The following is a 23,390-nucleotide window of genomic DNA, read 5'->3' as shown; positions in this document are numbered from 1 at the left end:
GGAAATATCTGCTGAAGCTTTCCCTGGACACTAATCATAGCAGAACCATCTGGAAAATGATCTATAGGAAACAGTATAGCTTATAAAATGAGTCAGATCAGCATAGGCCGGTAAGGCAATCACTGATTGGCATAGCCTTAAGCCAATCAGGAAATATCACAGACCTACTGAAGGATGTGTAGATTGTATAGGAATAGTGAATATACATAATAATTGACACTTTACATATGCTAGGAAGTACAAGCTTACTTAATGTGCTATATTTCTTTGATAAATTTAAATGAACTTGATGTATTTTGATGCTTGTGTTTGGTTATGTATAAATTATAATGCCTTCAGTTCATTTTTATTGGATAAAGTGTAAAAAAATTCAAAATTAACCCCTTTAATAAAATTCAACTCATTAATTAGTGGAATAATTTTGGGACAAATAAAGTATTATATTTACACTGAGACTGAATAATGTTTATATATATGTATAAATACTACTCAGTGCTATTCAACTTTGTGAAATCTTAAGAATATAGCCTGATGTATTAACATGCAACAATAATATAAGTAAAATAAGAATAATTACCCATTGTTTTAAACTATTATCCCTTTGTTTGTGCATAATACAAGTTTTTGAGAGTTAGAAAATACTGCAACATGGAAAATTTGTTGACTTTATCAATTGTTATATGATTATACCAGTACTTATGTTGTTGTTATGTGCTTTTTTCCCAGAAATACATTAGTACTTTGTTCTGTATCACTAGAGTAGGTTTTACTGTTAAGTATCCACCAGGTTAAGTTAGATGTATTTGTGGTATTCTGAAATATGTCTGATTATTAAATATAAACAAGAAAGGAAATATAAATGTTTTTATATATTAACAACAGAATATCTTTCTCCCCTTTGTAGCTGTTGTCATTACAAACAATAGCATCTCCACTCCCAAAAAGGTAATTTCCTCATCACGCCCTAGTTACAGAACTCCTGCCAGCAATGTACATGAAATGCTTGATGGAAATAGGACAGAGAGTTCCCAGCATGCACTTTCCCTTCAACAAGGAAATAATAGGCAACGATCACCATCAACCACTGATATTAGAAACCATGGAGCAAAATTATCAGATCCAAAATCTAATCACCATTCCTCAGCAAACACAGAAGAGAAAAACCTCATTCGAACATTGTACACACCAAAAAGACTGTCACATTATCCTGCAGGCTCCACAAGCTCTTTGCAGAGTGAAGGAGGACAGAGTTCAAACTCCATTTCTCCTAGCTCTTCCCCAGCTCCCTCCCAGAATTCTATTAGACCAACACCATCTCCACGACATACACCCTCTCCTAGTCGCAGTTATTCAGCATCCACTTCTAACCTTTTGGCCATGAAAAGGTTATCAGGAAGTCAGGAGATTGGTTCACCAGTTGGATCTCGTTCAAAGTATATAAAGTTTTTTTTTTTGACTTAAACTCTCAGGGTTAATTTGAGTGTTTGTTGCTGGTATTTGCAGTATAATATGGTTATGTTACAGTTATTGAAGTGTCCTTGTTTAAAATAGAAAGACTTTTGAAGTGCAAACTGTGAGCCAATATTCACATTTTCTACTTTTATTTTTGCAAATTTTATTCTTGGGGTCAACTCACAAACTGTTGAAGTACAAATTATATTAAGAAGAAACAATTTTGATACATCAAGTAGCACATTCTGATGATATAATTTCAGAAATTACATTTCTTTTATTCATTAAATTCAACGAATGTTTAAAATGTTTCACTTTATAAATATATCAAAGTTCAACCATATTTTGATCAAAGCTATCTAACTAACATGTAATTTATATACAGTATGTTAAAGTCTTGATGTTTAAAATCCCTAGGAAACTGTAAGCAACATATTATCATTGACAGTCAAAAGTTATTGAAGATGCATGTGTAATAGTTTTTTTTTGAGTGAATAAAAAAAAATGTAAATGGATAAATAGAATCTTATTATGTAATAGCATGCTGTATATGCATGACAAAATAATTTTGTGAAAGAACACTGTACTTTTTTCCTTCCTAGACATGTGACCACAGGATCTCTCTTAAATCTGCATGTCCAAACACCATCTGTTTTGCTGCCCAAGCACGGGTAATGTTGACTGCTGTTCAAAACAGTGGTATTTCAGTTTATGGTAGTGGTGATCTTTGTTGGTTAGCAAGCTTTCTAGCAGTGTTGAGTCTAATATTTCAGGCTTGTTTCTAGAATATATATATATGTATTAATGGTGGTGGTGATCTTTGTTGGTTAGCAAGCTTTCTAGCAGTGTTGAATCTAATATTTGATGCTTGTATCTAGAATATATGTGTATTAATGGTGGTGGTGATTGTTGTTGGTTAGCAAGCTTCCTGGCAGTGCTGAGTCTAATATTTCAGGCTTGTTTCTAGAATATATGTGTGTTAATGGTGGTGGTGATCTTTGTTGGTTAGCAAGCTTTCTAGCAGTGTTGAATCTAATATTTGAGGCTTGTTTCTAGAATATATGTGTGTTAATGGTGGTGGTGATCTTGGTTGGTTAGTAAACTTTCTAGCAGTGCTGAGGCTAATATTTCAGGCTTGCTTCTAGAATATTTGTGTATTAATGGTGGTGGTGATCTTTGTTGGTTAGCAAACTTTCTAGCAGTGCTGAGGCTAATATTTCAGGCTTGTTTCTAGAATATATGTGTATTAATGGTGGTGGTGATCTTGGTTGGTTAGTAAACTTTCTAGCAGTGTTGAGGCTAATATTTCAGGCTTGTTTCTAGAATATATGTATAATAATGGTGGTGGTGATCTTTGTTGGTTAGTAAACTTTCTGGCAGTGTTGAGTCTAATATTTCAGGCTTGTTTCTAGAATATATGTATAATAATGGTGGCAGTGAAGCTAAAGTAACAAAATCTATTACCTTAGGAGTATTTTGTGAAAGTTGGTGTTGATGGTGGTATACTGTTGTCAATAAACTTTATAGATGGTGAATGCTTTAGCAATATATAATTCATTTTGTGTTCATGGTGGTGGTGGTGGTGGTCTCATATAACTAACAAATGTATGTGACTATATTACAACTAGCATTATTAAATAATTAGGCTGAAATTTGCTTTAACTTGCAGTGTGGTGGTCTACAACATTTAATAACTTCTGTGGCTGTAATCAAATGTTTTAGAATACATGACTTGAAATACTTGTTTTGGGTTTGTGCTAATGGGAATTTTGTTAGTAAAAAATGTGTTACTTACCATTGCTGGTCTACAAGCATTATTGCAGGTAGTGTTACTTGTAAAGTTTCACTTATGTTTACTGTGAAAATGCTTTGTGTTCATGATTGCCTTTTTTTTTATGCTGGTGCCATAGCTGAACTTTTTTTAAAATTTTGTTCATAATTCTAGACTGTTGGTGGTGGTACTGTAACTCAGTGTTAGTAAGAGATTTTTGAAGCCAAAGTTTAACTTGCTTTAAAACATCGTTGTGTTCCTGTTGTGGTGGTGGTGATAAGCCTTGCTGTGTAATAACATTTGTTACTCTAGTGTTCAAGATAAATTTAACACACACTTTGCAGATAAATAGCATGAAGTTGTCATAAAAAAGACTCGCAACTAAGCTTATTTTTTGTATAATTATTGCTTAAATAATTGAAGAAATTAATCAGATTATGTGATAATTTATAATTGCATGTATTATAATTAAGTGTAATTTCTTTAAAAAATTTTAAAGCTTTTTAAAATGTAAATTTTGTCATATGCTAGCTGCAAGAATTGAAACTCCATAAGTAAGGTGAAAGTTAAATATTAAACTTGTGAACACAAATATCCCCATGGTATTTATAATTGTAATACTTTAGTTGACATATTTTAAACCCAGTGCTAATTGTTTTAATTTCATCTCTAAAGTTTCATGTAATTGATGATTTTTTAGCAAATAACCTTTTTTTTTCATCCAGATGTACTATAACTTAGTTCTTAAAATAAATATCTGCACAGTAGTTTATTGGGTAAGATTTTATTGTGTGTACAAGAGAAAAATTCACCTTTATAATGTAGATGCTTTAGTATATATATACATTAGTAATTTTGTTCGATAGTTCCAGAAAATGTGTGGTTTTTAATTTTTTTTAATAAGTATGCCGTTGTCATCCTATAGCATCAGAGTATATGATTTACTGTTATAGTAATCAGTATATGTATTGTTATGTACTGTTTCATCAGCCTAAAGAGAGATTTTTCTTATTTGTAGTGTAAAACCTCGAGATATTTCATTTTTATCTGTGGATTATTATAGGCATAGGAGAAAAATAAAGCTAAGAGCTTAAATTTTTTTTCCTCTCTATTCTATAGATTCCTTGATTTTTACCATGTACTTTGGCTCATTATATCAGGGTTTCATTAAAATATCCACTTTCTTTATTTGTAGAACAAATAGGTGCAAATCAATGCTAAAAGTTTTCTCTATGTAACTTTTAGAGATTTATGAATATAGCTTAATAGTAATGTAATCGATCCTAACTCACAATAACTGATATAGCTCCTTCATGTGTTAGATACTTTCATTAATATTGTATTGTTATGACTGTTAGCTACATGTGGATACTGCATCTAAATAAGTTTAAAATAATCTTTAACTTTACCTACCTTTTTCAGTTAGTATTTTAATCTGTTTTAAATCTAAGGTTTAAAGAATTATTTTTTCATCAAGTATGTTCATCATGGATGTTTTTATGATTTAAAAAGTAATAAATAGTTAATTACAATCTACAGTTGATGACTACATAGTCATGTATTTCTAAGTCCTGTTATTTTATTAAATCAGAGGAAACTAATATTATAAGATATATTTTAAAAGTATTAGAATGTACTTGTTATTAGGCAGAAGTAAAATTGTAAGATATACTATAAATTACTATTCAGTATCCACACAAAATAGCAATTAATCATTATTATATTTTATTTTTCAGCACAAAAGAAATTAGCCTAAATTCTGGTAAGTTTCATACATTGGTTTTCACAGTTTATGTGATTCAGATGATGTAAAAAACTTATTTTTACAGAAGATAATTTTTTTAATTAAGTCATTTACTTTATTTTAGTAAAATTAATTTATTCTCTAATAGTTTTTGTACCACTAGCCAGTTACAACAGGAAAAAACAAAATTTGAGTTGATAGTGTAAAGTTAAAATATTATTTCAGAAGTTTGTTGTATGTAATTATAAAGCTGTTTTAGTTTTAAGATTTTTTTTTTTGTCTGGGTAAATTTTTTATTAATGTAGGTGATAAAATTCAAAACTACTCCGTTTTTCATTTAAAAAATTTCAGTTCACTGTAATGCCTAATATCTAAAGAAGAGCTTCTTAATATGATCTGTCTATCATTTATTTATCACCTTTCATTTCTAACAGAGTTTTAAGTTTTTGAGCTGGATTACTGTTTGTACTGAAATGCTTAAAGCTTTCTAAAAATAAAAATAAATGGTTAAAATCGATGCAAAGGATGAAGTGTTATGTGGTAATTGTTGTGATCAAACAATTTTCAGGTCTCAGAGGAAGTTATCTGACTGAAAGAACAACCAAATAATTCTTTTTTTTTCTTCATTTTGTCATTTTAACCATTTCTTTTTATTTTCAGATTTTATGATGGTATAGCTGCATTTTTTGTATTTTTGGTGCTTAAAACTTTTATGTGGTTACAGAGGAAGGAATACTAAAAATGTATTTGCGAGGGCGGCCAGTTGTAATGCACATCCCGTCTCAACACCTAGAGAATTACACTCCAAGTAAAGTGAACAATGCCCCATTACAACGACTATGTTTAGAGTGGGTGTATCCTTTTGATATTAACGCATTTAGTTTCCTTCTCCTTTTTTATCTATTGGCTCTGCTCCCAAAATATCTATATTGAAATGTTTAAATGCAATTATAAATAATTTTCAGTATGTTGTTAGTATATTAGCAGCTATAGAACCTTGACTAACATTTTTATATATAATAACATGATAAAAGCTGCTTCGAGAAAAAAAAATACTGTTTTATTCAAAAGATTGTTTAGTGAATTCAGTTTAATATTATTGTGTTGGTAATACTGCAGATTCTTGTTTGTAAATTATTATCAGTACCACAGATATGTAGTTGGAGCTGACTGAGTGAATTGAAACTATGTTTGTCACACTGAATGGTTGTAATAAACTCATAACTAATAACAAATGGTAGAAAAAGAAATTGGTAACTTGGAATTTGAACAGGAACAGTGAGTTGCTCAAGCTCAATTGTGTTGAAATGACAAAAAAAACTATTTGTAGGAACATGTTTTCTTACAAGGAATCAGACATTTAGTGTAGTGATTAGTGTTTGTGTTTGTTAGATTTTGCCACACTAAGTATTTTATGAGCTTGTACTTTGATATATTACTCTGTGAGTATTTGAATCAGAAGTTGAAGATTTAATAACTAATATTTGTTACAAATGATGAATTTTTCTGTGGATGTAATGATTTCTTACAAGCTGTAAGAAACCTTTTACTAATCTAATGTGTTATGACAAGCATCTATGAACCTGTCTACTGAGGGAATACTTTATGACAAACAGCAACGAACTGGTCCACTAATTTAGTGCTATGTGGCAAGCAGTAATACATCTCTCAATTGATGTAATGTTTTACAATGAGTAATGTTGAGCCTGTCTGCTGATTTAATGCTCTATAACAAGCAGTAGGGAACTTGTTTACTAACATAATGCTTTGTGAAAAATATTGATGAACCTGTCTACTGAGTTAATGCTTTATGACAAACATTAGTGAACTTTTATATTGATGTAATACTATGTGACAAGCAATAACAAACCTGTCTACTGAGTTAATGCTTTATGACAAACATTAGTGAACTTCTCTATTGATGTTATACTATATGACAAGCAATAACAAATCTGTCTACAGATTTAATGCTTTATGACAAATAGTGATGAAACTGTATACTGATGTAATACTATGTGACAAGCAATAACAAACCTGTCTACTGATTTAATGCTTTATGACAAATAGTGATGAAACTGTATACTGATGTAGTACTGTCTGACAATTAGCAACAAACCTGTCTCATGATGTAATGCTTTATAACAAGAATTGAACAACCTGTCTATTAATATCATGCTAATTGTTTAGATGTACTTAGTTGAGAGAAACTATGAGAAAGTAGATTTAGTAATTATAATAGTTGCACATTATACCTTAATAATTATGACATTGTAAAGTATAGCAGAGTACCAAGTGATACCTTAATAATTATGACATTGTAAAGTATAGCAGAGTACCAAGTGATACCTTGATAATTGTGACATTGTAAAGTATAGCAGAGTACCAAGTGTTACCTTGATAATTGTGACATTGTAAAGTAGAGCAGAGTACCAAGTGATACCTTGATAAATTGTGACATTGTAAAGTATAGCAGAGTACCAAGTGATACCTTGATAAATTGTGACATTGTAAAGTAGAACAGAGTACCAAGTGATACCTTGATAAATTGTGACATTGTAAAGTAGAGCAGAGTACCAAGTGATACCTTGATAAATTGTGACATTGTAAAGTATAGCACAGTACCAAGTGATACTTTGATAAATTGTGACATTGTAAAGTAGAGCAGAGTTCCAAGTGATTGAAAGGTAACATCCTGTGTAAGTAATGGATGAGTACAAACAGTATATAAAACAGGTTTATTTATATTCAGGTAAAGTGCATTCCACTTGTGTCAGAACATACGTATAAGCCCAGTGTTATCATACTTACACACACACATACTTTAATGCCTGTATCAAGTATTAAATCAACAAATGGTGTTTCTTTTTTTTTATGTACCAAACTCACGCTCACACTTTCCTGATTGTGACAAGTTCAGTACTATTTGTTTTTTCATCAAAGGATAATATTGTAAACTTCAATCATTTTATTTTCTGTACGTAAACTAAAGATAATGTGTTGGAAGTACTTTTGTTGGCTAACCCCTTGCTCCTCACAGATAAGTTCTCATAAACTGTTATAAGTAACTTTATCTGTGACCTTTTTTAGCATATGAGTTATTATGACCATACTTGTAGTATATCTGATGAACTGTTATAATTACCTTGACCCACGGAGCACAGTTATGGTTACAGGGGAAGGGATTGTCGATCCAACCTTCACTTACTGCCTACAGGAGAGATGGTTTATTTTATAGCTGCCGTTGTTGTTCTGTACAATGTGGATGAACAGACTCAGCGCCATTATTTAGGGCACACCGATGATGTGAAGTGGTGATTATCAATAACTTCTGATAAAACAAGCTAACTACTATAACTCAGAACCAAATAATTAACCAACTTTATATAATGGACTAATTAATAGTGTGTAATATCATAATAAAGTTCACAAAAAATCAAAAACTTGTAATGATAAGAATCCATTCATCATCACTTGGGTGCCATCGTAGTTTTCAATATTTTCAGCTATAAGTTCAATGATAACCCCCCAATGTTGGGCAAGCTTAGAAGACTAGATTATTCTTAAGTTCTTAAAACTAATGATGCAAAATAATCTTTATAACTAGTAGATATGTATATAAAGTAGATTTCAGAATGCTTTTAATGTGTCTAAATCAATTCAGTTAGCTGGTGGTAGGTGGAAGTCCCTAACAGAGATCACGTAGTATAAAACTATTTTAACCTTTTTACATATACAATAATGATGAATTTATAGTCTGATTGTTTTGTAGGTTTTTGTCTTGTACATTTCCTGTTTTTTAACATGTTCAATTAGTCCTAACACAGGAACTACACTGTTTATAACCTGTTGTTTTATGTAAATAAGGTTTAAAGAAATATTAAAGTATTTACATGAGATGCTTCATTTATACTTTAATGTGCACAATTTGATGTATTGGAACTGTTGCAATTAAGATATTTGGAAGTTAATACTTTTGATTAATTATCTAATTTGTGATGTCATGAATGATTGAAATACTTTGTTAATTAACTTTGTCAACACTGCTAAACTGGGCAAGTTGCTTGTTCTTTGCACAGTGTGTAGTGCCAGTAAAAAATTAACTTGTGCATTATTGTTTTGTTTTTTCTATGAAATGCTTGGTGATGTTGTATAGGAAGTTTTGGTTGAAAATGATCATATGTCAGGATCTCCATTAAGGATTTTATGATGTATGGCTGTGTTTATGATAAAACTAAGTGTATTTTCAAAATATGATATATAAAGTATTCTCTTAAACTAACATTGGTTACTATGTGTGTTTTGTAATTCATAGTATTTTCTAAAGCCTAAATATGTGGTTGGTATTTCTGTTTTGTGATTATACTGATCTTTTCATGTAATGGAGTAAAAAAAACAACAACAACTAGAAATATCTTAGGTTTTATGCTCTTTTTATGTTTTTACTGTGATGTTTTATAGCTTGGCAGTTCATCCAAACAAACTCGTCCTTGCTTCTGGTCAGGTAGCAGGTGTTAACCGAAGGGAAAGAAGGGTAAGTTAGTGTTAGTTAAAGTTACGATGCTCAATATTTTGGAATAAAATTTTAATCGTTATAATTAATTGTTCTAATATGAAAAACATTGACAGTATACTTTTCTAATGTTATTTAAAAGAATGCATGTTTGAAAAATGAGTTTTTACAAACACTTGTGATAAGTAGTGTGATGTAAAGGTAAGCTGGTATGTGTAAATGTCACAAAATAGTTGAAAATATTGTACTTTTTTCATTATAATAAGAAAAATATTATTGTGTATGTGTTGTATATTGTTTGATTTTTAAACATGACACTTGCTTGTCTGTGTATATGTATGTATTAAACCTTAACATAATCAAATTTTGGGTTTATATATCATTAAAAGATACATTTTATTAATAAGTTTCCCTTTTAAAAAAAATTCTGAAAATTAAATCAAAGTAAGAGTTTCTTTCCAACATTAATCCTAATAAAATTGCTAAAATCATGTAGCTAAATATTAGTAAGCACTTTGCTGTTCCTTTTTTTCTAATTGTAAAAAAGATAATAAACTGTGTTACTGTTAAGACCTTTATTGTTTCTATAAACAGCTAAAATATGCTTCAGAAGAAGAAAATCTCAAGGTAGAGAACCATAATGCATTCCATTTGCAGTGATAATATGGTATTGTACTATTTAAAGCACTAGGTTTCATTTGATTTTGTTATGCTTGTTCATGTTGTTTCTTTGTTGGTAACAAGTATGAATTTTTTTTTTCATGTTCAGCCAAGAATTGTGGAACGGGTAAAGTGATTTGCTTATTTGTTTTGCTCTTGTGCTTTATATGCAGCTACTTATTTAATTAATATCAAAGCATCAAACACACAACATTATTTTAGTAAAATCTAATTTCATGTTGTAAAGAGTTTATTGAATAGAATATAGTGTAGACTTTAAAATATTTAATGTTGAATTTGAAAAGTATAAATGAAATGATGCAATGGAACTTTATTTGCCACATATACGTTTTTATATGTGACAAAGTGTTTAAAAATTTATAACACAAAGAGATGTTTTTTTTAAGTTTTAAGATGATTAAAGATGTGAGTAAATGATTTAAGTTTATTAAGAACTTTAAGGAAAGCAAAATTGTGATTTAACAACAAAAAAATTACTAATATTGGCTGCTGTGGGCGTGTCTAAATTGGACAAAACTAAAAGCATTAAACAAGTGCATACTACACATATGTTAAAAAGTTTAAATTTACAATCTTAAACCAACTGATTAAATATAAATACTCTTTTTTTTTTTACCTTTTAGTGATACATTTCATTTATTCATTTTCAGCCTCATATTAGAGTTTGGGATTCTGTTAGTCTCAACACCCTACACGTGATAGGTGTTGGAGAGTTTGAACGGTCTGTTTGTTGTGTTGCATTTTCCAAAGCTGTAAGTGTATTTTTTAAACTGCTAGATATGTTATTGTTTAATATGTCAAATCATTTTTCAATGTGTTTATATATAAGGAACTAAACAACAACAGTCCTTCATATTTAAAAAAATGCATAAGGACTGTAAACAGCCCCTGCCTCAATGGGGGCTGTTAGTGAAATGATGCTGTATCTTGATTCCTTGTTTACAAAATTGGACAATAAAAGTTAATTTGTATTTTCTGAATTGTACTGTTTTTTCTATCAACAAAACAGTTTTGCTGACTAAACTGAGACATGTCCACAGTGTGCCACTGTACTATGACAAACTCTGATTAGTATAGCAGTCCTTTTGACCTTGTGTCATGCAGAAAGTAGTTTTTATTAAATGCAATTTGTCATGATCAAAATTCCTAAAAAACCCTCGTTGCTAGTCTGAATTCGCTAATAATTACTATCTAATTTTTAATTTAAACTTTGAAACATTGACTTAGATGTTTGATTACAAATATTTGATATCTGTATCTAACAATATAGTTAAAAAATGATGTATTACTGTGTGTATAACATTGCTTTTGTAGGCCAATTAAAGTATTGGGGTCATAGTAGCCAACAGGGTCACATGAAGTTATCTGTGTATACGAATAGCAACTGGTTTCATAGTCAATGACATGAAAAATAATAACAGGTTCTATTTATTTTCCTTGGTAAGAATAAAAGGACAAGTAGTGTGCCCAAAAGAGCAAGCATCATGACAGACTTGATGGGAGCTCTAACTAGCCTTCACAAAACTCGTTTTACAAGCTTTTTTAGTCATCTGCGTGATGGCATTCATCAAATGTGAAGAACTTGTGTTTCAAAGCTTTTGGAATGGATCAGGAAAATAAACTTTTTGTATAAGAGTACAAAAAAAATTTCAGTTGTGATACCTTTCTTCAAATTTAAATTCTGTGACTTTAAATAACATTGTATGAAACTATTTTATAAGGGAAATTTCTATTCCAAGACAAATATTACAGACTGAATAAAAAATATGTATAGTGATGGTTGAAAACATACATTTTCTCTTATTTTTTTATTTTTCAAGGATGGTGGTTCTCTCTTGTGTGCTGTAGATGGTTCACCTGAACACACAATATCAGTTTGGGAATGGCATAAAGGGGAAAAAGGCCACAAGATCACTGAAACCAAGGTAATGTTATAAAATAATACTCATCTTACATGTTTGACTTTTCAAACACATATGATCAGGATGATTAAAGATGTTGCATATTTTATAGGAGTTACTTCTCTAAGAAACATAAATAACTGGTTGTTTTAAGAGAATTTAAAGTTTTTTCTTCCATTTATTACCAGAGTTCATCCGACACAGTGTTGGCTGCAGAGTTTCACCCAATGGACCGTTGCACATTAATTACATTAGGAAAAGGTCATATCCATTTCTGGAGCCTAGAATGTGGAACCCTAGCCAAGAAACTAGGACTTTTTGAGGTTATTTCTTCATGTTTTTGAAAAATAATTAATTTTTATTAATTTGGGGGGGGGGGGTATTTGGTTTTGATGTTTACATTCAAATCGTAAAATTTATAAAATAATATAGTTGTGTTTTATTTAAAACAAGTGTATTATGTGTAGCTATTAATTAAAAATTGGAAAATCCAAGTTACTTCAGACATAAATTTTATGAGAACAGTGGAAATATCCGTCTACAACTTTTATTCAAGTATTTTTCTTTATTTCTGTTTTTGAGGAGGTAGGTTTTCTCTGATCTCTGAACCAGAGGTAAACAATGAAATTACATGTTTAATACTAATCCAACTTTGAGGAAATGTTAATGAGTAATAAACAGTATTAATTGTCTTTAACTCTACAACTTGGTCACTAAAAATTTTAAGCTTTTACTCCTAAGAGTATGATTTTGAACTTAACACAGTTTCAGATAAATCATTTTATAGTTCATTGCACTCACTGATGTTTGTTGCTTTTGAAAAGAGATTTTCATTGCCTCAAGTGTTCTGAATTTGAAGAAATGTCTGTTATCTGTTGCTGCTTGTGGGTGATATGTATTTGATAATAAAACATTTGATTATAAAGTTTTTGTGTTAGGGTGCTTGACTAGCAACTTGCAGGTCATAGCACCCAAATTCATTGCTGAACATACTCGCTCTTTCAGCCATGGTAGTGTTATGAAGTAAAGGACCATCTCACTTTTTATTGGTAAAGGGTAGCCCAAGAGTTGGTGGAGTTAAACAGCCACCTTCCTTATAATCTATCAATTCAAAATTAGGGATGGCTACACAGGTAGCCTTGAGTAGCTTTATGCTAAATTTAGTAAAAAAATACAAACCAATTTGGTGGAAATACTTCATGATAACAGTTTGATTGATTAGCCGACCATACTATTCTGGTTATTGGAATTTAGAACTAATGAGAGTTTTCAGTCACTGTTACTTCATGTGATTTCATGACTTAAGTTATGTTCTCTTCAAGAAAATAGCATTGTATTCATTGAACTAACTAACTTGCATAAACAGTAGCACTCAAATGTTACTGCTACATGATGAAGCTTTTGATTCATGATAATTGCACTCCTTTAAATTTATAATATGAACAAATAGAACTAGGAAATTAAACAACTAGTTAAATATACTTGGTAAAATAAAAATGTAACATAAGTGAACAAGTGACTGTAAAAATAGTTTTTATCAGTAAAGATAGATAGTTGGCCTTTTTTTTTTTTAATAGTAACTCTGAAAACTTAACTCCCTCTCATTTATGTGTTAACTTGGGTAAGCTAGCATTTTTTACTAACACACACTGAAACTTGTGACCATTAAAACAAAAATTCACATTCCAAAAGTGTAGAAAATTCTTCTTACTTTTACTTTTAACATCCTATTATAATATTCTGCCATTTGAATAAGACTAATGTGGCTGGAGTTCAATTACTTTCTTACTTTAGGTTCTCATGTCTGTGAGAAATCATCTAATATGTGGGGGGGGAGTAAAATCCATGAGATTCTGTTAATAGTGTGAGAGATGAGACTCTTAACTGACCCTCTGAGTGGTTTGTCCATCTATGTACAATGTATACAAGTCCTCAAAATTTCATGTTCACTGAAAAGCAATACTAAAACAAAAATTTATTTGTTTTTGTATTGCAGAAACAAGACAAGCCCAAATATGTACTCTGCATGGCATTCACGGATGTTGGTGATCTACTGACTGGAGATTCTAATGGCAATGTCATTGTGTGGTCCAGAGGTTAGTTTCTGCGGTTTCACAAGTTTTAGATGAACCAGTATATAAATCATGCTTGGTTTGTTTTTTTTGTACTTCTCTCAATTTAATTTTTAATGTCTAAGGTTTGATTTTTTGAGGATATCTTTTTGGTACAATAAGTTTTTATTTTTGATGTTTAGATTTTAATACAAAAATTCTAGAAAAATGGTTTTTGTTGGAAGGCTTAATACTGACATAAACATGTTGCAATAATAGAAAAAATTATAATTTTCAACAGTGTGCATGGACTGTACAAAACCTAAGAAAGTTTTCTGTCAGATGTTGTTTGGCACTACCTGCTAGTCTAAGAATTTTTTTTATAAACAAAATAAATTGCTGTATTTGGAGTTCTTTGTTTTTTTTGGGGGGGGGTTGCATATATCTGGGCACAAGCTAACCCTGTTGTGGAGCTCTAGATTTCATTAGAAAATATTCCCCACACTCTAAATTGTGGGTGCATAATAAGAGTTAGTCAATCCCTTAGCTTATATGGTGGATGGTAGGGTGCTGTAGACTGGGTGGCTTCCATCTGGTCAGTAGTTCAGAATTGGGAACAGTGGCAGATAGTCTTAGTAGCTTTGCCATGAATACAGAAAATACATCCACATAGAGTGTAAGAGTTAGACATCACTTTGGCCTTTGCAACATAATAAAGTCCTCATCACAGAATCCAAGAATTAGAGTTTCTTCTGTACTTTCTTGATTTTATAATTTGAAATATTTTCCACATTCTTTTTATTTCTCTGAAAGGTTCAAATCTAGCAACAGGATAATACGTATTGTATTTGTGTAAAACATTCAGTTACATTTGAGTCACATAAAATTTGTGTGCTAAAAGAAATGAAACAGTTATTGATCTTTTTCTGGATTAAGGTTGACTTTGTTGGATGTTTAATGTGATGTGAAACTAATATTTGAACTTATTGTGGTTTCACTAGTATTTGACTGATGTTAATTGATAATGTAAAAATTGTGAAGAAATTGAATTAAAACCCATTAGCGACAATAAGTCTTAACTTGTTTAGGAAGTAATCGACCAACACGTACTCTGTATGGTGCTCATGAAGGACCAGTGTTTTCTGTGTGTGTAATGAAGGATGGAACGTTTGTAAGTGGAGGTGGAAAAGACAGGCGAATTGTGGAATGGGATGATTCTTGTACAAGAACTGGAAGGGGAGCAATGGTTTGAAGCATCTCGTTATTATATTAGTACATTATTATATAAAGATTATCCAATTTGCTGACATTTGTTTGAAACATTGCTAGGATATTTTTAGATTTGTAAAAAAGCCTTGTGTTTCAAAAGTTGTAAGCAGAATTTCAAAATTGTTCTTCAGATGTGAAATAATTGTCAGATTTTGCAAATCTTTTAACAGTATAGCTTCTAAATGAAATTGTTGATATTGCTTTTGTCTCAAAATATGTATTTACAATTATTTCATCACTTCTGTCAGTTACCAGATACATCAGGAGGTATTAGAACTCTCACCCAGGGAAAAGGAAGCATGTTGCTAGTTGGGACAACAAAAAACTGCATACTGCAAGGAACCATGGCTTTGAACTTCTCCACTGTTGTACAGGTAAATCAGACTACTTTAGACAATAACGGAATATAGCATACAACAATATAAATTAACCTAATTTTCTAAGTAAGAACTAGACGTAATGATATTATTATACAATTTTATACTTGTGGAAAATAAAAAGTCCATTTGCCCATGTAGTGTACTTATATTACTGGAGATAACTTCATATACTCTTCACATATTGTTCAAAAAGAACTGTACAAAATAATCAGTCATGAATATATTATGTAGACTGTAGCATTAGCTCTCATAATCATATGTTAACTAACTATTTTAGTGCCATTAATTAAGGCCTAGATATAAGACAAATTTCACACTCCAATGAACATTAAACGGTACAGTGTTCATTGCAAGATTGTATCTGTTCTCCTTCCACAGAAGGAATTGTTTCTGTCACAAAATTGATATCAAGCTTTTCTGCAGTAATTTTTCTTTTTTTTCAAAACATATTTTTTTACGTTCAGCTTTCTGTTGATTGAGTTTTTTTTTGTCATAAATTCTGTTGTTTTAGCACTATAGTTACAAAACATTTCTTCATCTGCATATCACTTCAGTGATGATTAATGCAGTCTTTAGAGGTTACAAATTCTGCCACATAAAATGTATCAATCTTTTTCTTTAAAGTATCTACATTTTTGTTGTTTTAACTTGAGCTTTTCAGCTTTCTCGTGCATGGAAGCCACCATTGTTATTTGTAGCAAACCTTGTGGAATGAGACACAATAATAACCTTATGTAACCGTAATGCAGCAAGATTTTCAGCCTGAATTTACAATTTATAATTTAACAAAATCTTTATATTACAACAAATCAATTTTCCATCTGCATAGATCTGAATATTCAATTGCACAATATTTAGAGATAACTTCACTTCACCAGATGAAATGAACCAGTCTTTGTTTCTTAAAAATAAAGAAAAAATTGAGAAAAATGTGGCTGACATGGAAAGCTTAGTTTGAATGTATATGTCCTAAAAATGTGATGATCTTGCAGTTGAGATCTTCTGTTTGTAGTAGTGGTAGTGGATGTGTTATTAGTAAATGTAATGGTAGTATTATTAGTAAAAGTAGTGTAGTGGATGTGTTATTTATTAATAAAAGTAGTGGTAGTAAAAGTAATAAGAGTAGAGTATGTTTTATTTTTACAATACATTGTAAGTATAGCTGTGGCATGAGTGTTGAATTGAAGTACTGAATTCATATTATAATTATAGGGTCAAACAGAAGAGTTGTGGGGACTTGCTATCCACCCGATACAAAACCAGTTTCTAAGTGGTGGTTATGATGGTAGTGTGCATCTTTGGGATAGTATGTCCTCATTCTGTAGTGTGGAGTAAAGATGTAGGGGTAAGTTGTGTTTATTACTAGATAACTACATTTTATATGAAAAACATAATGTCAACAAAGATGTAGGAGTAAGTTGTGTTTATTACCAGATAACTACATTTTATATGAAAAACATAATGTCAACAAAGATGTAGGAGTAAGTTGTGTTTATTACCAGATAACTACATTTTATATGAAAAACATAATGTCAACAAAGATGTGGGAGTAAGTTGTGTTTATTACTAGATAACTACATTTTATATGAAAAACATAATGTCAACAAAGATGTGGGAGTGAGTTGTGTTTATTACCAGATAACTACATTTTATATGGGAAGTGTAAAGTAAAGATAGAGAGTTAACTGTGTTTAGTACCAGGTAACTACATTTTATGTAGGATACATAATGTCAATAAATGCAGCAGTTCCCAAACTTTTATCTCATGATTCACTAATGAGTTGCAACAGGCATTAGGATGAGTTGCAGAACAAAATATAGTAAAACATAAACATACTTGTATTTTAGAAAGTAATGGTCCTAAAATGTTTTTGAATAAATATAACAAAAACACTAAATATAAGAGCACTACCAGACTTTACTGAAATTTATTAGATCAGTAATTCATTTTTACACTTGAGTATGGGTCTCAGAAAAGTGTGTGTGTACTTGGGTGAGTCATGAGTTGAGAAAACCTGGTTTATGGTACTGGGTGAGTTTTGTTGAATACTAGATGCCTATGTTTTATATGGGAAATATAACATCAGTAAAGATGCATGTGTCAGTCATGTTTTATATTGAAACTATGTTATAGTTTCAATATAAAACATGACTCATTCATGTATCTTTACTGATGTTATATTTTCCATATAAGACATGACTCATACATGCATCTTTACTGATGTTATACTTCATATATTAAATATGACTCACGCCTTCATCTTTACTGATGCTACACTTTCCATATAAAACATGACTGACACAAGCATCTTTACTGATGTTTTTACTGATGTTATATTTCCAATATAAAACATGACTCATACATGCATCTTTACTGATGTTATACTTCATATATTAAATATGACTCACACCTGCATCTTTACTGATGCTACACTTTCCATATAAAACATGACTGACACATGCATCTTTACTGATGATGCAGGAATGAGTCATGTTTTATATTGAAACTATAACATCAGTAAAGATGCATGTGTCAGTCATGTTTTATATTGGAAATATAACATCAATAAAGATGCAGGAATGAGTCATGTTTTATATAGAAACTATAACATCAGTAAAGATGAAGGTGTGAGTCATATTTGATATATGAAGTATAACATCAGTAAGGATGCATGTATGAGTCATGTCTTATATGGAAAATATAACATCAGTAAAGATACTTGTATGAGTCATGTTTTATATGGGAAATATAACATCAGTAAATCTGCAGGTTTGAGTTGGGTTTTGTACTGACCAACTGTGTAATTTGATAAGGTTTATAATTATAGCAGTTTCTAAGAAATCTCAGCAAATCTTCCTACTGATTTTCTTATTTGCCTAATTTGTAATGGTAACCATATGTAAATATTAAGAAATATAATTTATTATTCAATCTAAGTGATGCATAAAATTTGTAGGATCCAGTTCAGTCTGCCTGTTTTTCCCCTGACGGAAACATTATCGTACTAGCAACCGTCAATGGACGATGGGTGGCGATGGATGCAGCTACCAGACAAGTGTACACTGTTAATTCTGATATAAATCAAGTAATTGACTGCATTAAGTTCTCACCTGGTAAGAGCTTTTATAACAATGATGATAATATAATTATTAAATATTGTTTGAGAAATATATTTTCTTGTAAATGTTATGAAGTTAGTTTTATTACAACAAAAATGTAGAGATGTTTTATTTGACCATTTTGTTTCATTTATAATTCCATAAATACTTCCTGTATTCATAAAGAAAGTAAATGAAAAAAAGACCTGCCACGGCCTAGTGTTAGGCCGCTTAACTTGTAATCTGAGGGCTACGGGCTTGAATCCCTGTCACCAAATGTGCTCGTCCTTTCAGCTGTGGAAGAGTTATAATGTGATGGCCAATCTTGCTATTCATTGGTAAAAAAGTAGCTCAGGAGTTGATGGTGGGTGGTGTTGAATAGTTGCTTTCCCTCTAGTCTATCACTGCTAAATTAGGGAACAGTAGCACAGATAGGCATTCGTGTATCTTTGCATGAAATTAAAAGCAAACAAAACTAAATTTTTAAATATTTTGTGACAAGACTTCACAACTTGCCAGTACAAAGTATGGATGCATTAAAAAAAATTCAACAATACTGTCAGCATTGGTGCTACTATGACGTCACTTTTGTTCAGCTATGGCTGTAAATCTGGGTGCTTTATTGATATTGTTGGCATTTCCAAAATGGACATCAAGTAAAAGAAAAAAGTTTTCAGAAGGATTGTAATTCACACAACATTGGGAGGTAAATGCAATGAAGTAAAATCACTGCAAAAAACATAACATTCAGCAGAAACAAACTTATTTTATCTATTGACATTTGGAGCAACTGTTCTTTATCTATTTAAACTTTGTATTTTTGCAGTGATTTTATTTTAAAACAACAAAATTGCTGTATCCACATTTACAGTAAATTGTAAGTCACCTATCACAAATGCCATATCTCTTACAGAAGCTGTTATTGAAATTTTTAATCTCAATACATCTGGCTGTTGAGTGTGTTGAGCTAATGTTGAAACAATACTGGAAGACAAAGATCACAAAAATTAACTTTCAGAATAGCATGGATCAACACTCAATGTCAGTGTTGAATTTTGGAATGTGCTCTGTTTAATACAATTTCCTCTCCCACATTTTTATATATTAAAACTATTTTTAATTTCCAAACTTAACACATTGTTATTGTTTTATAATGACACCATGTGACCTCTTTTATAAAAGTAAAGTTGTATTAACTGTGAATTAAAAAATTCTTTTTCAGATGGTAAACTCTTGGCTGCTGGTTCCCATGACAGCTATCTGTACATTTATCAAGTTCAGGAAGATTTCAAGAAATACAACAGGATTGGAAAATGTTCAGTAAGTTTGAATAACTTCTTATATTGTTATAAAGACATTTTGCTTGAGTTATGTTATTTTACCAAGTTATGGCTCAAAACATTTTGTTCTTGAATATTTAGTTACTCATTTGTTTGTTTAGTGTAACAGTAAATTGTTTACTTATATGAAATTTTTTAATGATATAAGGGAATCTTAAGTTTTTTCAAAGGATACTTAGTAGATGTGTCCTAACCCTAACCATTAAAAACATCATACATAAGCGTGCTATTACAATCAAAGTAGATACCTCCATATTACCATTACAGAAGTGATAATTGCATTGTGTAGTTTCCTTACTGGTCTTCAAAAAAACCTTTTACATTTTTGCACCTGAGATGTTTGGAGCAATGTTTATGAAGTTAAATTAATAAGCATCAGGCAAAATCTCTGAACAGTTTTAATACTGTCTTTGAATGGGTTTGTTTTCATCATGTGCATCATTCCACAAATAACTAAACAAAAATAAATTATATTTTATGATTTTTTCAGTTTTGTTTGCAAATTATTATAAGAATTTGATCTTTAATAGAAAACTCAAGTATTCCACTTCTATGAAGAGATTTGAATTAAATATAATGTTGTGTGAAACATAACTGCATTTATACTGTGTTCTCAGAAGAGTTGTGAAATTGTACAGTTACCTTCATTTTCATTTGTAACCACAATTTTTACATCAGTAATTCATGATGTAACTATATAAGTTTGGGGAAATTATGAGTCTAAACATCTTGGAAATAAATTTCGTTCTTATTCAAGGTGAGATAAGAGTTAATGGCTAAAGTTAATAAATTATTTTAATAAGAATGTAATCAGAATGTATTTCTTAAAAAAATGTACCATTCTATTACAATTGCTTACTGAGAAATTACTGTAATTTTTTTTATCATGTTGAAATAATGTTTATTACTTGAAAGTTTTGTTCTTAGTAAAGTATCTACGAAGTAAATAATAAAATAATTATACATGAAATGTTTGTAACTAATACATCATCAAGAAAAAAAAACATTAAAAGATTAGATTGCGGTTGTGTTATTTTATGAAATAGAAATTTTTTGTTTTATGACAAACTGTTACAATAATTTCATGATAGTAATTAAACTGTAAATCCACACTTCTTTCAATTGGTCTGTTATCTATACGTTCTTCAAGTTTGGTGACAGAAGAATAGACAGAGAACGACGCTGGAGTTGTGCAGAAATGGTAAAACACAGGCTAAACTCTGCATGAAGATCTGTTGCATATTTAGCCATTGTTGTTAATAAAACTCACCAGACTTCCAATCACTGCTTGGCCTTAACACTACTGTGCACAGTGAATTAAAATGAAGTCTGTGATCTGTTCATAGAAATTCCTTTCACACGCACAGTGTGGTCATAAATGTGCATGATTAATTATTGCCATATTAAATACCATGATTATTTACATGTGAGATTTGGTAGTATAAAATTGCACAAAATTTAGATGTTAAATGTGTCTAACAAAAAAAATATTAACAGTAATTTTAAAACTGAAACACTAATGACGTACAAAACTGATATATTTGATTTTTTAGTGTGCATGCATCTCTTTCTTTGGTATTACAGACAGGGGTTATATTAGCTCTACCTACTATTTTGTAGGTAAGGGAACCAGAAATAATATGTTTGAATGGATTTCTAGTCAATTGAAAATGGTATAAATACATTGAATTGTTTCTTGTCATTTCAGAGTTTTAATAAAACTTAGATGGTAAAAAATGTAAAACATCTGAAGTTGTATAATTTACGTAGAATGTTAAGTTTTTATTTCGCAGGGAACTTTGAGTTCACTATAGATATCTTCAGATATACACCTAGTATTTAAATATATAACAAAGAATCTCAGTATCTCGTGTTGGAAATATATATGATATACAGTTTCACTATCTTATCATAGAAAATGTATAATGTACAATCTCAGTATCTCCTCTTAGAAGAAACTTAACGTTTAACTATCTCATCATGGAAGTATATGGGATAAAATCTCAGTATCTCATAGTAGAAATGTATTACATGCAACCACATCTTAAGAATATATAACATACAATCTCAGTATGTCAGTTTAGGAAATACAGTAACATGAGTAAGTGTATAATATATAATTGAGTGTTTTGATTTAGAAAATGAACCCAATATCCCAAGTGCTTTCAGAAAGTGGTTTTCTCCTTCGTCTGGGGTAAACAGCAAATGACCATTGTAAGCATGTTGACCAGTTATAATCTGGTTGTACCAAAACTGAGACACTTCACATTGCTATGAATATGGCATTAATTACAAAATAACATTGCATATGTGATATGTGAGTGATAGGAAAGAAAGAGAAAGAGTAGTTTTAAAATAAGAATGGCCTACAGTTAGGTTTGTTTGTGCAAGAAGTAATATCCAGAACTATTGGGAGATTTTTTAACATGAGAACTTAATAACACGGAGTTTCTTTTCTGATTCAAATTTTGTTCTGTTGATCCCTTATGCTTTTGAATATCATAAGTATTTTGATTCATATTTTCTGGTGTTGTAACCTAAATATTAGTTAAGTAATGAACACATCTGTCTCCAGTTGTAGTTTGTTAAAACTGCATGATGTTTAGCAGTATGTTTACTGTGTGTTAAACAGTAGGTTTTATAGCATAGTACAGTATCAGCTGGATATTTTTTGTCAACAATAATGCTACACTGTCATTTTCAATTTTTAGTGAATCATAATACTGTATGGAAATTAAACTAAAACTCAAAACGTTATTTTCTGTGTTCTGCATTGATCTCAGTGTGCTTGTTTGTTTTTTTTAATTTATATCTTTTGACTCAGAAGAAATGGTATTTTTTTAGATAAAAGCTTGTAATGGTATTTTGTGTGAAAATTGTACTTTTTATAAAGGTAAAAAAGTTGGGATCTGTTAATTGATAGAATTTTTTTTCCAAGCCCAGACTTTGTTGTAATATGTTTTTGTGTAACTAGTATTCTGGATTTTTGTATGTATTGTGAAGTATTTATGTGCTATCTTCCTTGATGGTATCCTACTTTAATTTGAAAGAAGTTTGTTTGCGTGTTTGTCCTCTAACTCCTCTTAGGCTTTTGTATTTGGACCAGTCAAGTATGGTTTCATCAACTAGGAATGATTTGGGATTTGTTAAGAAGTTATTTTTCTTATAAAATGCATAGATTTCGTAGCTTCA

At 30.5% G+C, this 23,390-nt stretch overlaps 1 protein-coding gene across 1 annotated transcript in view; it reads left to right on the top strand.

The window, feature by feature from the left end:
• Positions 1–908: 908 nt before the first annotated feature.
• LOC106467289 (echinoderm microtubule-associated protein-like 2) overlaps positions 909–23,390 on the top strand; it is a 32,604-nt gene continuing 10,122 nt past the window's right edge. The window contains 17 exon segments of the mRNA XM_022395432.1: positions 909–1,433; positions 2,055–2,123; positions 4,960–4,985; positions 5,692–5,821; positions 8,129–8,278; positions 9,426–9,498; positions 10,247–10,264; positions 10,809–10,910; positions 11,979–12,083; positions 12,248–12,382; positions 14,056–14,155; positions 15,199–15,356; positions 15,628–15,753; positions 16,972–17,073; positions 17,075–17,104; positions 18,717–18,873; positions 20,081–20,178. Of these exon segments, the coding sequence (XP_022251140.1) occupies positions 1,000–1,433; positions 2,055–2,123; positions 4,960–4,985; positions 5,692–5,821; positions 8,129–8,278; positions 9,426–9,498; positions 10,247–10,264; positions 10,809–10,910; positions 11,979–12,083; positions 12,248–12,382; positions 14,056–14,155; positions 15,199–15,356; positions 15,628–15,753; positions 16,972–17,073; positions 17,075–17,104; positions 18,717–18,873; positions 20,081–20,178 (2,013 nt within the window). The 5' untranslated portion in view covers positions 909–999.

The sequence above is a fragment of the Limulus polyphemus genome, unplaced genomic scaffold (assembly GCF_000517525.1).
Source record: "Limulus polyphemus unplaced genomic scaffold, Limulus_polyphemus-2.1.2 Scaffold2556, whole genome shotgun sequence".
Lineage (NCBI taxonomy): Eukaryota > Metazoa > Arthropoda > Merostomata > Xiphosura > Limulidae > Limulus > Limulus polyphemus.
The sequence above is the reverse complement of the archived record's forward strand: the minus strand, read 5'-3'. Positions and strand labels throughout refer to the sequence as shown.